This window comes from Zea mays, chromosome 10 (assembly GCF_902167145.1).
Source record: "Zea mays cultivar B73 chromosome 10, Zm-B73-REFERENCE-NAM-5.0, whole genome shotgun sequence".
Classification (NCBI taxonomy): domain Eukaryota; kingdom Viridiplantae; phylum Streptophyta; class Magnoliopsida; order Poales; family Poaceae; genus Zea; species Zea mays.
The window spans coordinates 131,331,389-131,344,502 of NC_050105.1; the positions used below are offsets into that span (position 1 = coordinate 131,331,389).

General features: G+C 45.0%; 1 protein-coding gene across 2 annotated transcripts; it reads left to right on the plus strand.

Moving 5' to 3' along the window:
• The first annotated feature begins 723 nt into the window (after positions 1 to 723).
• On the plus strand, positions 724 to 5,685 carry LOC103641821 (calmodulin-binding receptor-like cytoplasmic kinase 3). Of its 2 annotated transcripts, none has more exons than XM_008665146.3 (7): positions 724 to 1,186; positions 2,137 to 2,355; positions 2,531 to 2,784; positions 3,231 to 3,396; positions 3,475 to 3,564; positions 4,087 to 4,385; positions 5,092 to 5,685. In XM_008665146.3, the coding sequence occupies exons 2-7, from the start codon at positions 2,235 to 2,237 to the stop codon at positions 5,311 to 5,313; spliced, it is 1,152 nt and encodes a 383-aa protein (XP_008663368.1). In that variant the 5' UTR covers positions 724 to 1,186; positions 2,137 to 2,234; the 3' UTR covers positions 5,314 to 5,685. The 2 variants fall into 2 exon arrangements, with proteins under 2 accessions (XP_008663368.1, XP_008663370.1); XM_008665148.3 differs by having other exon boundaries at positions 762 to 1,186; positions 2,714 to 2,784.
• The last annotated feature ends 7,429 nt before the right edge of the window (positions 5,686 to 13,114 follow it).

The window sequence follows — 13,114 nt, forward strand, 5'->3', positions numbered from 1 at the left end:
CAGCACGCCATCAAGGGTCAAGCAGCCAAGCAGGTTCAGCGCGGCAGCGCGCTCGACTCTAGCGAGGAGCCGAGGACTCGCCGGCTTGCGCGCAGGAAGGTATAAGGCAGCCGCCAGCCCGCCGTCAGGAACAGCCCGCCAGGAAGCCGAACCGATCGGAGAGAAGACGAGAAGTTGGAACGGCTGTCGGGCGTCGCGTCGGCCAAATGGGATGGCTGGGTGGGGTCCCTGGTGGGCCTGGCTTAGGGTGTGTCAGGGCCCACCTGGACCCCCCGTGGGTCCGCCCCTGCTATCCGCACTCATACTACTCTAAATTTCTACTCTAAAAGGAATATTCTATCCCCGTCAGCAGTCATGTTTACTCTATATCACAATCCTCTGCAGTCATGTTTACTCTATATCTCAACTCTATACCAACTATCACATATTATATTATTTCTTTTCAATTTCTCTTTCATTTCCCATCCCAACTGCCACGTTCTTGCACATTTTTTTTGGAAGTGGAACGACGGAGAGGGAAGAGGAGCAGAGAGAGATATGCAGTGCGTAGCGCAGAAGCTCAATACGATGCTAGATATAGCGTTTCTCTTGCATGCTCCAAGTTTACAGTCCTCGATAAAGTACGTGGCTGCGGCGTATTTTTACTGGAAATGAAACCGAATCTGGATAGCGTATCGTTTACCGTTCAGGAGTGCAGATAGCCTCAAGGCAGCCTTCCTCGTCACTTCCGCAGCGACACAATCCAAGGGCCCGTCCGGCAGTGGCACACCAACCCGCCGCCCCGCCACGGGCGCGCGCGCGAACACTGGGCCCCACCTGGCAGCAATTCGCCCCCGGCCCCCATACAAATATCCGGCGCGTCGCGGCGTCGGCGTCGGCGTCGTTTACCAGTCTTCTCACCCGGTCGCCGGTCTTGAGCGACCGCCTCGCTACTTCCTCCTACCGGCGCAGGCACACGGTTTCCGCGCCAGCAAGGGGTGCCCACCGCAAAGATCCGATCGATCAGATCAAAAGGGAATTCCTGAAAAGGAGAGAGGAGCACCCTTCCTCGCCATTTCCGTCCAAGTGTTTTCCCGAGGAGTCGTGCGTGCCTGCTGGCGCTGGGGCGGCTGGACGGGAGCATTGCTGGCCGCGGCGGAGCCCGGCGCTCGAGTCCCTTCTCTCCTCTCCTCTCCTCTCCTCTGCGGTGAGTACTCGCCTAACATTCCTGGAACTCCAAGACCCGGTTCCCAGCTGCGCGTTCCGGCGATTGGTAGCGGTTCGGATATTTGGTGCGTGGTCGGATTGCTGCCTGTCTGGTCTGTTTTTTTCGGGTGATTGCAGAGTAGCATAGATAAGCTTTATGGCATGATCGCTGAGCGGAACTCCAGCGGCAGTCCTGAAAACAGTCCCGCAAAGATTCATTGCTAAGCTGTTTTTTTTAGCAATCTTCTGTGGGATAGGATTGGCACGGTTTTGATGGCGAGCTTGACCTGTGAAGACTAAAACAGTGAAGCTACAGTGTTGCCACTGACCTTTTTGAAATGCCTAAAGTTGTAGTTTTCCTCTAATTGGGAACAGACACCCTGCCTGTTATGCCATTTGAGGCATGTTGGATCCTCATGTGCTTCCTTCAACCTTGTTCTGGTGCTGTGGTGCATGATCAAACTACCTGCTCCTCTCTTCTTTTTCCAGTTTGATCTTTCGCTTTCCGTCCTGTTTGCCTGCCTATGTTTCAAACACTCTGTACTAATCAGTACAGAGTACAGACGTACAAAATCTACAGAAATACTAGTTTTTTGCCCCCATTTTTTAGTCATATATGAATCTGTACAGCACCTCCAGTTGTATTATAATAAATGCATGATCATTTTGTACTTGCCAGGCAAAGTACAAGGGAAAACTGTGTCTGCGTTCACAAGCAAACTCTTCTTCTTTACACTAAAAAAACTCACCTTTTGGTTTACATAGAGAGTACATGAACATCCCTTGTTCTTACCAAATGACTGTATTGTGGATTATTTGATGATAGAACATAGAAGTATGTCAATTGTCAGTTCATGTTGTACTACGAGTATCTAATTTTGTTTCTCTTTCAAAGCTGCTAAACTGAGGCTTTATTGTTTTTTTTTCTGTTTTGACTGAACCTATGAGAAGGGGGGCAGCCTTTTATTTGACAACGGTATAAAGAAATCAAGTACAAATGAAGAGGCACATCTCTGCCCAGTATTTGATGACTGAAGATAGGTAGCAGTATGGTAGCTGCTACAATTGCGGGAATGTTTCTTGTGTGTTTTGAGTCCCTCTGCACCTGTTTTGGCACAAAAAGGAAAGATGAAAGCGAAGACCATGTTCTTGCAGAACATTCCAATTCCTGTAAGTCATAAAGTGACGTTTCACTCATCATGTTGAAACCTGTCACAACAGCAAAGCAATGGCTAACCTGTTTGTGAGGACAAAGTTCATACTAGAAAACAGGAGATGTGCTTGGTATTTCTGGTTGTATAAAACACTCACCGTCAATTGTGGCATTGCTTTTGTTTGTTTTCAGTGAGTTCTTATCAAATGAGGTCGGTTTCTGATAGAATTTCTGCAAGCTCGCTTCGAGCACCTGCAAGTCCATCTAGATTTTCATTGTCTTCGCCACCAAGCAGAAATGAACCTTTAAACATCAGTCTTGAACATGTGGTTAAACTGACACATAACTTCGCTCCGACCTTGATGATTGGTGAAGGTTACTTTGGAAAGGTCTACAGAGCGACACTGCGAGATGGGCGTGTAGTAGCTATTAAAAGGGCAAAGAAGGTAACTTATTTTGGTCCAGGCAACTATTCTAGCAACTGTCCTAGCATGGTGCCAGTTTTTGTGAGTTGTATTCAAACTTATTTGAACTGTGACCTTATCTTCTACTCTTTCCTTTATATATACACACAATTGCTCATCTGCACTCGCGCACATTTGTATGCATTGCATTGTGGGGAAGCAAGATTGAGCTAAGAGTGGCAAATTCAGGTTTAAGTATGTTTTAGATTTAGACCCATTACTTGATCCATATTTATAGAGCGGTAGATGGGAGCTGGATGATGAACTATGAACTCATAATTCCATTATTTGCTCCAGCAGTCCATGATAATGTTTATGTGCTGGTTTTTATTTTTCAATATGCTTCTTCATAAACTTCCTTTTGCATGAACAATTTTCTTGTAGACCATACTTTGCGGTATTGATTCTGATATGGTTTTATTTGGCAGGAAAATTTTGTTTCTTTACGTACTGAATTCAGCAACGAAGTCGCATTACTAAAAAGTATTGAACATAAGAACTTGGTCCGATTGCTTGGTTATATTGACAAACCCAATGAACGAATTCTCATAACAGAGTATGTACCAAATGGCAATCTTAGGGAGCATTTGGATGGTAAGGTGTAAACCAGATTGCTAGTTTTTTGTATTCCTTCCAAAATGATTGGTCTGATATTTTGGAATCATCTTTCAGGTCAACATGGCCTAGTTTTGGGATTTAATCAGCGGCTTGAAATAGCTATAGATGTTGCCCATGGGTTGACTTATCTGCATCTCTATGCAGGTACACTTTGCGTACTTAGTTCAGCATCAGGCAATTTAGTCTTTTTAAATCCAAATCATGTTCATGCACTTGTGCTGCTTCAAAACTGCAGTAAGGAAGTGAACCAGTATGCTTAGGCACTCTTTTTAAGATAAAAAGAATTCCTTTTGCATCTAAAGCTTGTTATAGGATGGGACGATAGAGGTCCAGTTCCTTATGATTCAGTCTGAAATGGAACTAAATCTGAATCTGTAGAGCAAACCACCCAATCAAGTATAAGTAGTTGTGACCAAAACTGTATTTAATCAAACATTTTTTTTCCATGATGCAATTCCACATGTGAACTAGCCCCATGGATATGTAACAATGTAACTCTCGTAGTGAAAAATAAGTTTCCATAACACATTTATGTTCTTCAGCTTTTAAGTGATGAAGTGGTATGCACCCAGATAACAAGAAGACTTTATTTTGTCATTGTTACAAAAAAACTGCATACATTTTTTTCCAATTCATAGTTTGATGCTATTCCTATTTTGCCTTTAGAGAAGCCCATAATACATAGGGATGTGAAGTCATCAAACATTCTACTGACAGAAGGCTTCATGGCCAAAGTGGCTGACTTCGGATTTGCAAGAACTGGTCCTACTGAGCCAGGCCAGTCACAGATTGAGACTGATGTGAGAGGAACAGCAGGGTATTTAGATCCAGAGTATCTGAGATCAAACCATCTTACGATCAAGAGCGATGTGTTCTCTTATGGTGTTTTGCTTCTAGAAATCCTTTCAGGACGTCGTCCTATTGAGGCAAGGAGGGGTCCAACAGAAAGGATTACAGTGAGATGGGTATGTATTCTTTACCCTACTCTTGCCTACCAATTCAACAATTGATGTTTATTTTCCAATGACATTTTGTCAGACTGCCATTAGCATTTTTATGAATTGGGTACATAGTATAAGGTCCCTTTAGTTCATCTATAATTATTTTCCAAGGGAAGTGGATCAGTGTGCCAGTTAGAAGTCGGAGACAGATTGCAAACATATTACTACTGATAGAGTGAAGAAGTATTTTGTAGATTTAAAATAAAAAAAATGGGCTCTTGTTTATTGTTTCTTTGGGTTAAATTTTTACTTACCTCCTCCCCAGACTTGTGTTTTTCATTGGTGAATTCCGGCGTTTGATAGTTTGTCAAAATTCAAACCAAGCACATCGAGTTTTCATCAATTCTTTATGCACGACACATGATTTTTTTTGTCTTCAACTCAGTATAAATATAGGGGTGTTCGACTGCTTGAATAAGTGGCCCATACTCCATAGAGCTAACTGGTGAAAACACTAACAAACACGGCTTGCTAGTGGTTGTTAAGTGGGCCTTTCCTGTTGTTGCCTCTCTAGGTCGCTGATTTTTCAAGATCCATAGTAAAAGCTGCGTAACTAAATATAATGTATGTCTAATGAATGTTTATCTTAAAAAGGCATATAAAGACTTATAATTTGGAACAGAGGGGGTATCTTCTAAGATGTCTGAAGTTCAGTCTATCGTTGATGCAGGCCTTCTATAAGTACAACAGAGGAAATGTTAGGGACATACTGGATCCAATGTTAACAGAAGCAGTGAACGAGAATATACTGAATAGAATCTTTGATCTGGCGTTCCAGTGTGTCGCTCCTACCCGCGAAGACAGACCATCCATGAAAGAAGTTGTGGAGAGGCTGTGGAAGATAAGAAGGGATCATACAAAAATACAAAGGATAGCAGAATTGACTCTCTGAATCCTTGAACCAGCTGATCCCGGTTGCCGTTTTTGCTTGAGGGAACATGGATCAGTTCCTAGTGAAGACCAAAGGTCACCACATAAAAATAATGCAAATTTTGTGGTTGTGAACAACTGGAACTTTGTACAGGGTTGCAAAATTGTTGTTGTATTATGTTGTATTGTACATGGCTCTATGTTCAAGAGATCAAGGTGCCGAACAATGGCCTGTGATCGATGATTTCCCTGTGTAGCCACTAGCCCGTTTATCAACATAAGCTGTTCAGTGATCTGTAAGGCACAATGTAGCTTCTGTGTAACACCTGCATTGTTGGATGAGGCTTTTAAAACAGTTAGATATGAATAAAATCTTTGGCTAGTTTCTTCTGTATATCTATATTACTTATTAAAGCTATAAGAGATAGACTGCCGTTCTGCGATCTCAACCATCTGTTCTACAGTTTTATAATCTCAGCTGTCCGATCCCGCACAGCAGTCCGGCTCCCCGACCCCGTCTCAACGCCCGAAGCCATCATGCCCCCCCCCCCCCCCCCCCCCCCCCCCCAAACTGTTGAGCCCTACCAGACCCAAAATCATCGCGCCCAGGCTCTCCTGTTAGGGACGAGATAGGGTAGAGTAGAGCTATCGTGGAGAAGAAGTAAGAATCAAGGAGCAGAGAGGTAGGCGACAAGAGCTGGCGGCGTCTCGAGTGTTTGCTATTTCATCAAAAAGTTGTCTGATTATTACAATAAGGGAGTATATATATTACTCTCCACCTGGACCGGCTGCTACGCCTATCTGGCCCAAACGATCCTGCTCACTTGGCCCACATTGGCCCGCTCACTTGGACATTTGGCCGGCGCGCGCGTTTGGCACGTTGCTGTTTCCCGCCATCGCTTGCTTCGTCCTCCATGCCTGGCACCGTGCCCGTGTTGCTGACATCCGCCGGGCCTTCAGAGCCTGCTTGTCCCAAAGCAGGGGCTCGAGGGAAGCGGTCGCGGAGAGCAACGACATCCTCCCATGTAGCCAATGCTACATCAAGCCCGGACCAGACGACTTTGACTTGAGGCACCATCGCTCCTCGTTGCACCAGGCGGCGCTGCAGAATGTGAATGGGAACCTGCAAGTAATCAGCGTCATCGGGTAATGATGGTATAGCAATCTGATTAGGACTGAGTGCTGCCTTGAGTTGTGAAACATGGAACACCGGCTGGATTGCAGAATTGGCTGGTAACTGAAGTTTGTAAGCCACAAGACTGATTTGTTCCACTATCTGATAGGGTCCGAAGAACTTGAAGAAGAGTTTGTGATGTGCACGGGTGGCCACTGATGTCTGCATATAAGGTTGTAGTTTCAAGAATACCCAATCATTGACAGCAAAAGTGTCGTACCAGAATTCTGCGACAGATAGCCAGTGGGACCATTTCTTAGGGCAAGCGTGAATGAAACATCTGAGCAATGTTTCTAAGCACTGGTTCACGCGCGCCCATCGGATTGGGGATGGTAAACCGATGACATGTTGAGCTTTGTGTCAATTAACAAAAAAACTGCTCGGTCAGAAATGATGATTGAAGGGAGGTCGTGCAATTTGTAAATATTGTCCAGGAAGATCTTAGCAACCTTGGAATCTGAGAAGGGATGAGCCAAAGACACAAAGTGACTATACTTGGACCATTTGTCAACAACCATTATACAATTATAACACAACAGTAAAACAGTAAAGTCCGACGGCTCTCTTATGTCCGACAACCACCTAGGAGACCGTCGGATATAAGCTTATATCCGACGGCCACGGACAGCCGAGGGTGTCAGAGTGGCCATCGGACATAAGCGTATGTCCGACGGCTGTCAGATAAGCCATCGGACATAAGCTTATGTCCGACGGTCTTCTAGGGGGACGTCGGAAATAAAGGATTTTAATCGACGCCCCATGCTCGCATCGTTTCATTCTCTGTCTCTCCCGCTCGCTCGCATATTTACCAGTCGGCGCCGCCGCCACCGACAAGCCTCCGCAGGGTGTCTCCACCGCCGCCTAAGCGGCTCCCGGCGACCTCCCGCCCCGCCCCGACGCCCAACCACCCGAGCACGAGCCCGTGGCCGCCTCCGTGACCATCCCGACGCCACCGGAGCCGCCCCCGTCCCCGACGCCACCAGCGCCCGCCTCCGTGACCATCCCCACGCCCGAGCCTCTGCCCCCGTCCCCGACGCCACCAGCGCCCGCCCCGACCCGCCGGCGCTCGCTTCACCGGCTCATCGTCCGACTAAGTGAGTAATTTTATAATTTTTAGTATAATTTTGTATATGCATATATATTATTTGCTAGTAGTCATGTTTGGTTTTGTTATGTCCGACGGCTTGAGTTAATTATGTAATTAAATTAGCTTGTTTTAGTTTATTTATTAGTGCCTATATAATTTAAACTTTTAATTTCCGAGGGTAATTATTAAGCCCTCGGAAATAAGGTTATTTTATTTGATTTAGGGTCCTATGAAATGATTTTCTGTTGTGATATTGTATTAGTGTGGTTCATTAGTAATCATAACTAATTAAGTTAACGTCTCGTATCTAGTATGGAGGAGGATCGTCGATGGATGTATGAAGGTTGGAAGAAAAGAGGTGCTCTATCAAGTGAGTGGGTTGCCAAGACTGACGCTTTTCTCGACCGTGCTTTTGCTCGGTCAGAGACTAGAACCGATGTTAGGTGCCCTTGTAGCAAGTGTCGGAACATTTATTTCTTTGACAGGAGGACTACGTCGATAGATCTTTGCAAGAATGGTTATATGACAGGCTATGAGGTGTGGGTGCACCACGGTGAGGACCCACCTCCTCGTATTGTATCGAAAGTTCAGTCACATGAAGAGGGGGACTACGATAGGATAGAAGAGATGCTTGACGATGTACGCCATGAGCTTCTAACCGTCGATTCGGAGAACCCCAGTCAACCCACCGATTATGAGGATCTAGCTACACCTGAGGTTCAGAAGTTCTTCGAGCTCCTTAAAGCTGTCGAAGAGTCGTTGCATGAGCACACGAAAGTGACCGTCCTTGTATTTGTGACTCGACTTATGGCTATTAAGTCTAAGTTTGCATTCTCAAACAACTGCTACAAGGAGCTTTTGAACTTGATCAATGATGTACTTTCGGAGAATCACAAGATGCCAAAAGACATGTATCAGTCCAAAAAGTTGCTCTCTGGGCTCGGTATGGACTACGAAAAAATCGATGTCTGTGACAATAATTGTATGTTTTTCTGGAAGGAGACCGCGAGTGAGAAGAAGTGTATTGTATGTGGTGAGCGTAGATTCGTTGAGGTTGAAAACGACGATGGTTTGACCGTGACGACGAAGATTGCACGTAAGCAACTTCGTTACATGCCTCTTATACCTCGGTTGAAACATTTGTTCATCTCCAAGAATACAGCCAGACACATGAGGTGGCACAAAGAAGGGGTACATGAGAATCCAAATGTCATGGCGCACCCAGCTGATACAGATGCATGGAAGGCACTAGATGCTTTTGATTCCAGCTTTACTGATAAAGTGCGGAATGACCGCTTCGGTTTGGCAACAGATGGTTTCTCGCCTTTCAATCTAACTGCAACGTCCTACTCATGTTGGCCCGTCTTTGTTGTTCCATACAACCTACCACCAACTCTTTGCATGAAATAAGAATTTATTTTCTTGTGTCTTGTAATACCTGGTCCGGGTCATCCTAGAACAAAGATCGATGTGATGATGAGACCTCTAATTGAAGAATTTAAAATTTTGTGGGAAGGAGTCGAGGCGTACGATCAGAGGGTTATCGGGCCTTGTGCAAATGGTGGGCTTCCCCCAAGTTTTGTGCCATTTCCGAAAGGAACAGGAGAAATCGTGGGACTGAGTCGTTCCACAACTACGACGGCGATGGACATGTGCGCTTGGCTAACCGAATGGTATGTCACAGTATGCTGTAACTTCGAATTACATAGAAATGTGTCATTCTAACTTGTATGTACAGGAAGTCAAATCCGGACGTACGCCCACGGATGTGGAGGTGTATATGCAAGGGCATAGGGGTTCTGATCCTCAGAATCCTGATGTTTTATGCACTCAGACGGCCACCGACCATCTAGTGAGTTTTTGGTACTCTATTATGTGTTTGTCCATCAATTTGGTGATGCACTTATATTTGGTATTGTTTGCCTCCAGGATTCGCATGGGCAGGAGATGGTTCAACGCCATGGACAGGAGTATGATTGGAGGAGCCAGCCAATCGACCCTCAGGCAGCATATGCTAGCGTAGGAGGACAAGCCCATGGACGGTGGGATTATTTGATTTGGATTTCAAATTAACCTCAAATGCTTGCGATTCAACTGAGTCCATGATTTACTATACTAAGTGCATGGTTCACTCTTGTAGGTTGGGTATTTTTGATTCTACGATTGATTATAGGGAGCTGAGACGCTGTGGACAACAGTCCACATCCTCGTCTTCACAGTCGTCCTGTTCACGCTCATCCGTCCAAGAGATAGAGCTTGCAGTGTTGCGTCAACAGGCAGAGTATCATTAATCAGTTTTGAGGGAACAATTGGACTACCAGAGACAACAAGCCGAGTACCAGAGACAACAAGCTGAGTACCAGAAGAAGGACGATTATTATGCAAACCTCTAGGCCCATAATCAAGCTCTTCTCTCGGTAAGTTGAAGTAACATTTTGTACCTTATTTTGCAAAACACATTATGTGTATCTTATTTTCTCAACAATGGCTTGTATATAATTTTTAGCAACTGGCACAACAAGCGGGTGTCCCGATGCTGACATATGGGATGCCACCTCCGGACTTTGCACTGCCGATGCCAATGATGTCGCCTCCACCTCCGCCTCCGTCACAATTCCCTATGGTATGTACACATATGTGTGTGTGACATGTTCATAGATGTCTTATGTGTTTAAATGAAAAACTGAGTGATTACTATTTCATGTGCGTGTGTTATAGGGATTTCAGACACCACCCGCTTCAGTTGCCGCACCTGGAGATGGGTCTGGTCAAGACGACGCATCGCATTCTTGGGTGAACAACCTTTTCAACACGCAGAGTCCAGCCGGAGGAAGTGGCTATAACTCGAACCAACTAGGCAATGGATATGAGTGATAGTTCATCAAATGTGTTTAATTTGGAACTATCACTGTTCATGTCAAAGACTATCCGTCGAACAATGTCAGTTTTTATTTTGGAACTATATGTTGATGTAAAATACTTGTTGGAACTATTTGGAACTATATGTTTGTGAATGTGAGGTGATGTTAAATTTGTGAATGTGAATACTTATGTGAATGTATTTGTGATTGTGAATATGTGGTTGTATATGAACTCTGTGTATATGCGTATGCAATCTATGTTTTTTTGTAAATGTCAAAAATTAAAAAATCAGAATTTTTTGCAATTTCTAAAATTTGTTATGTCCGACGGCCTGGCGTCAGCCGTCGGACATAAGAGCCTGTTATGTCCGACGACTTAATATAAACCATCGGAGATAACAAGTACTTATGTCCGACGGCTGACGTCAGGCCGTCGGACATAAGGGATGTGGGCCCCACCTACGACAGTTAAAACGATTGACATGCATTATGTCCGACGGGTGGTTGTGTTCGTCGGAGATAGTGTATGTCCGACGGTGACCGTTGGACATACTGCTATTTCCGACCTCTTATGTCCGACGGCCAGATGTCGTTGGAGATAAACGGATGTCGTCGAACATAGCTTATCTCCGACGGTTTAATGCTTATGTCCGACGGCTTTAGCAGTCGTAAGTTTTGTGATTTACTGTAGTGTAAGATGTTGATATAGGCAAGCCCTCAATAAAATCCATTGATACAGTGTGCCGAGCGTGTGGAGGTATGGGCAGAGGCATTTGCAATCCTGGGTACTTGGTCCTCTTGGGTTTGGCCTGTTGACACATCATGCAAGATTTGACGAAATTATGCATTGCATGTTTCATGCCCAACCAGTAGAAGAGTTATTTCAGCCGACTGTATGTAACCGGTACTCCTGAGTGGCCACCAACAACTGAAGCATGAAGGGCCTCCATGACTTTGTTGTGCATGAGTTGGTTATTTCCTAACCATATTCGGCTTACATGATGAGCCCATCATTCAGAGTATAAGGCAAGTTCTGGTTAGACTGAATAGCCAACTTATAAAATAATTTTTGGGCTGTTGGGTCTGTAGTGTACCCTGAATCACCTATTGAGTCCAAGTAGGACTACATTAGGATAGAGCCCGTCTTTCTGCATAGTGTGAACGCCAGGACAGTGTATCACCAACAGAATTATTTGCACCCTTTTTGTAGCTAATCTTGTATTGTAGGCCAACTAATTTTGAGTAAACTTTCTGTTGCCATGTGCCTTACGATATTTAACAAACATTGGAGAGTGCTTCCGTATATTTTGGGTAAGTTTTCCAAGGACTTCATTTTTTGCAAGGAATGTAGCTTAATGTTGTGCGCTGTTCTACACGACTTGACACAAACATTGTATCTGTATACCTTCAATATAGGGGATTATTTGGAACTTGGGGATTTTATGTGATATCAAGTTCCAAATAATCCCATGTACTGAAGGTAAACATATACAATGTTTGTGTCGCGTCGTGTAGAACAACGCACAACATTGAGCTACATTTCTTGCAAAAAATGAAGTCCTTGGAAAACTAGCCAAAATGTATAAAGCACTCTCCAATGTTTGTTAAATATTCTTTCCATCCGTCAACATCATTCATAATCTTCTTTCCGTCCGTCAGTTCACTAATGACAACTCTTGTTCTATGGAGTTTGACCCGTTTGGTTTGTCTGTGAAGCTTCTTGCCACCAGGACCCTTCTCGCTCGGTGTGACAGCCCTAGGCCCCTCTACACGCTTTGCATGCCTGCTTCCACTACATCGACCTCTTCCCCGCATGTTCCTACAACAGCCGCCACTTCTGTGACTTGGCATCATCGTCTCGGCCACCCCGAGCATGATGTGATGTCCAAGCTCTCCAATAGTACCTCTATTTCTGGTTGTAGGGGATCTTTTGAGCACCTTTGTCATGCTTGTCAGTTAGGTCGCCATGTTAGGCTCCCATTCCCCACCTCCTCTTCTAGAGCAGCAGGCATTTTTTATCTGATACACTATGATGTATGGACATCCCCTGTAATCAGCATTTCTGGTTATAAGTATTATTTAGTCATTCTCTACGAATTCTCACAGTATTTGTGGACTTTTCCTTTACGTCAAAACTTGGACACTTATTCCACCCTTTCTCACTTCTTCGCTTGGGTATCCACTGAGTTCGGTCGCACCATCCGGAATGTCCAATGTGACAACGGGCGCAAGTTCTATAACAATGCATCCCATGACTTCTTCCTCTCTCACGGCGTCCACCTCCGGATGTCATGCCCCTACACGTCTCCCTAGAATGGTAGGGCTGAGCGCATGATTCGCACGGCGAACGATGTCATGTGCTCTCTGCTTTTTTAGGCTTTCCTTCCTACTCACTACTGGGTTGAGACCCTCACCACTGCCACCTACCTCCTCAACCATCTTCCCACCATGGCGGTTGTCCACCCCACTCCTTACTTCGCTATTTTCGGCATCCACCCCTCCTATGATCATCTTCGTGTCTTCGGGTGCGCTTGCTATCCTAATCTCGCCTCCACTGCTCCTCATAAATTAGCACCTTACTCCACTCGTTGTGTCTTCCTTGGATACTCCCCGGCCATAAGGGGTATAGGTGTCTCGACCTCACCTCCCACAGAGTCCTGATCTCTCGCCACATCGTTTTCGATGAGTCGGATTTTCCCCT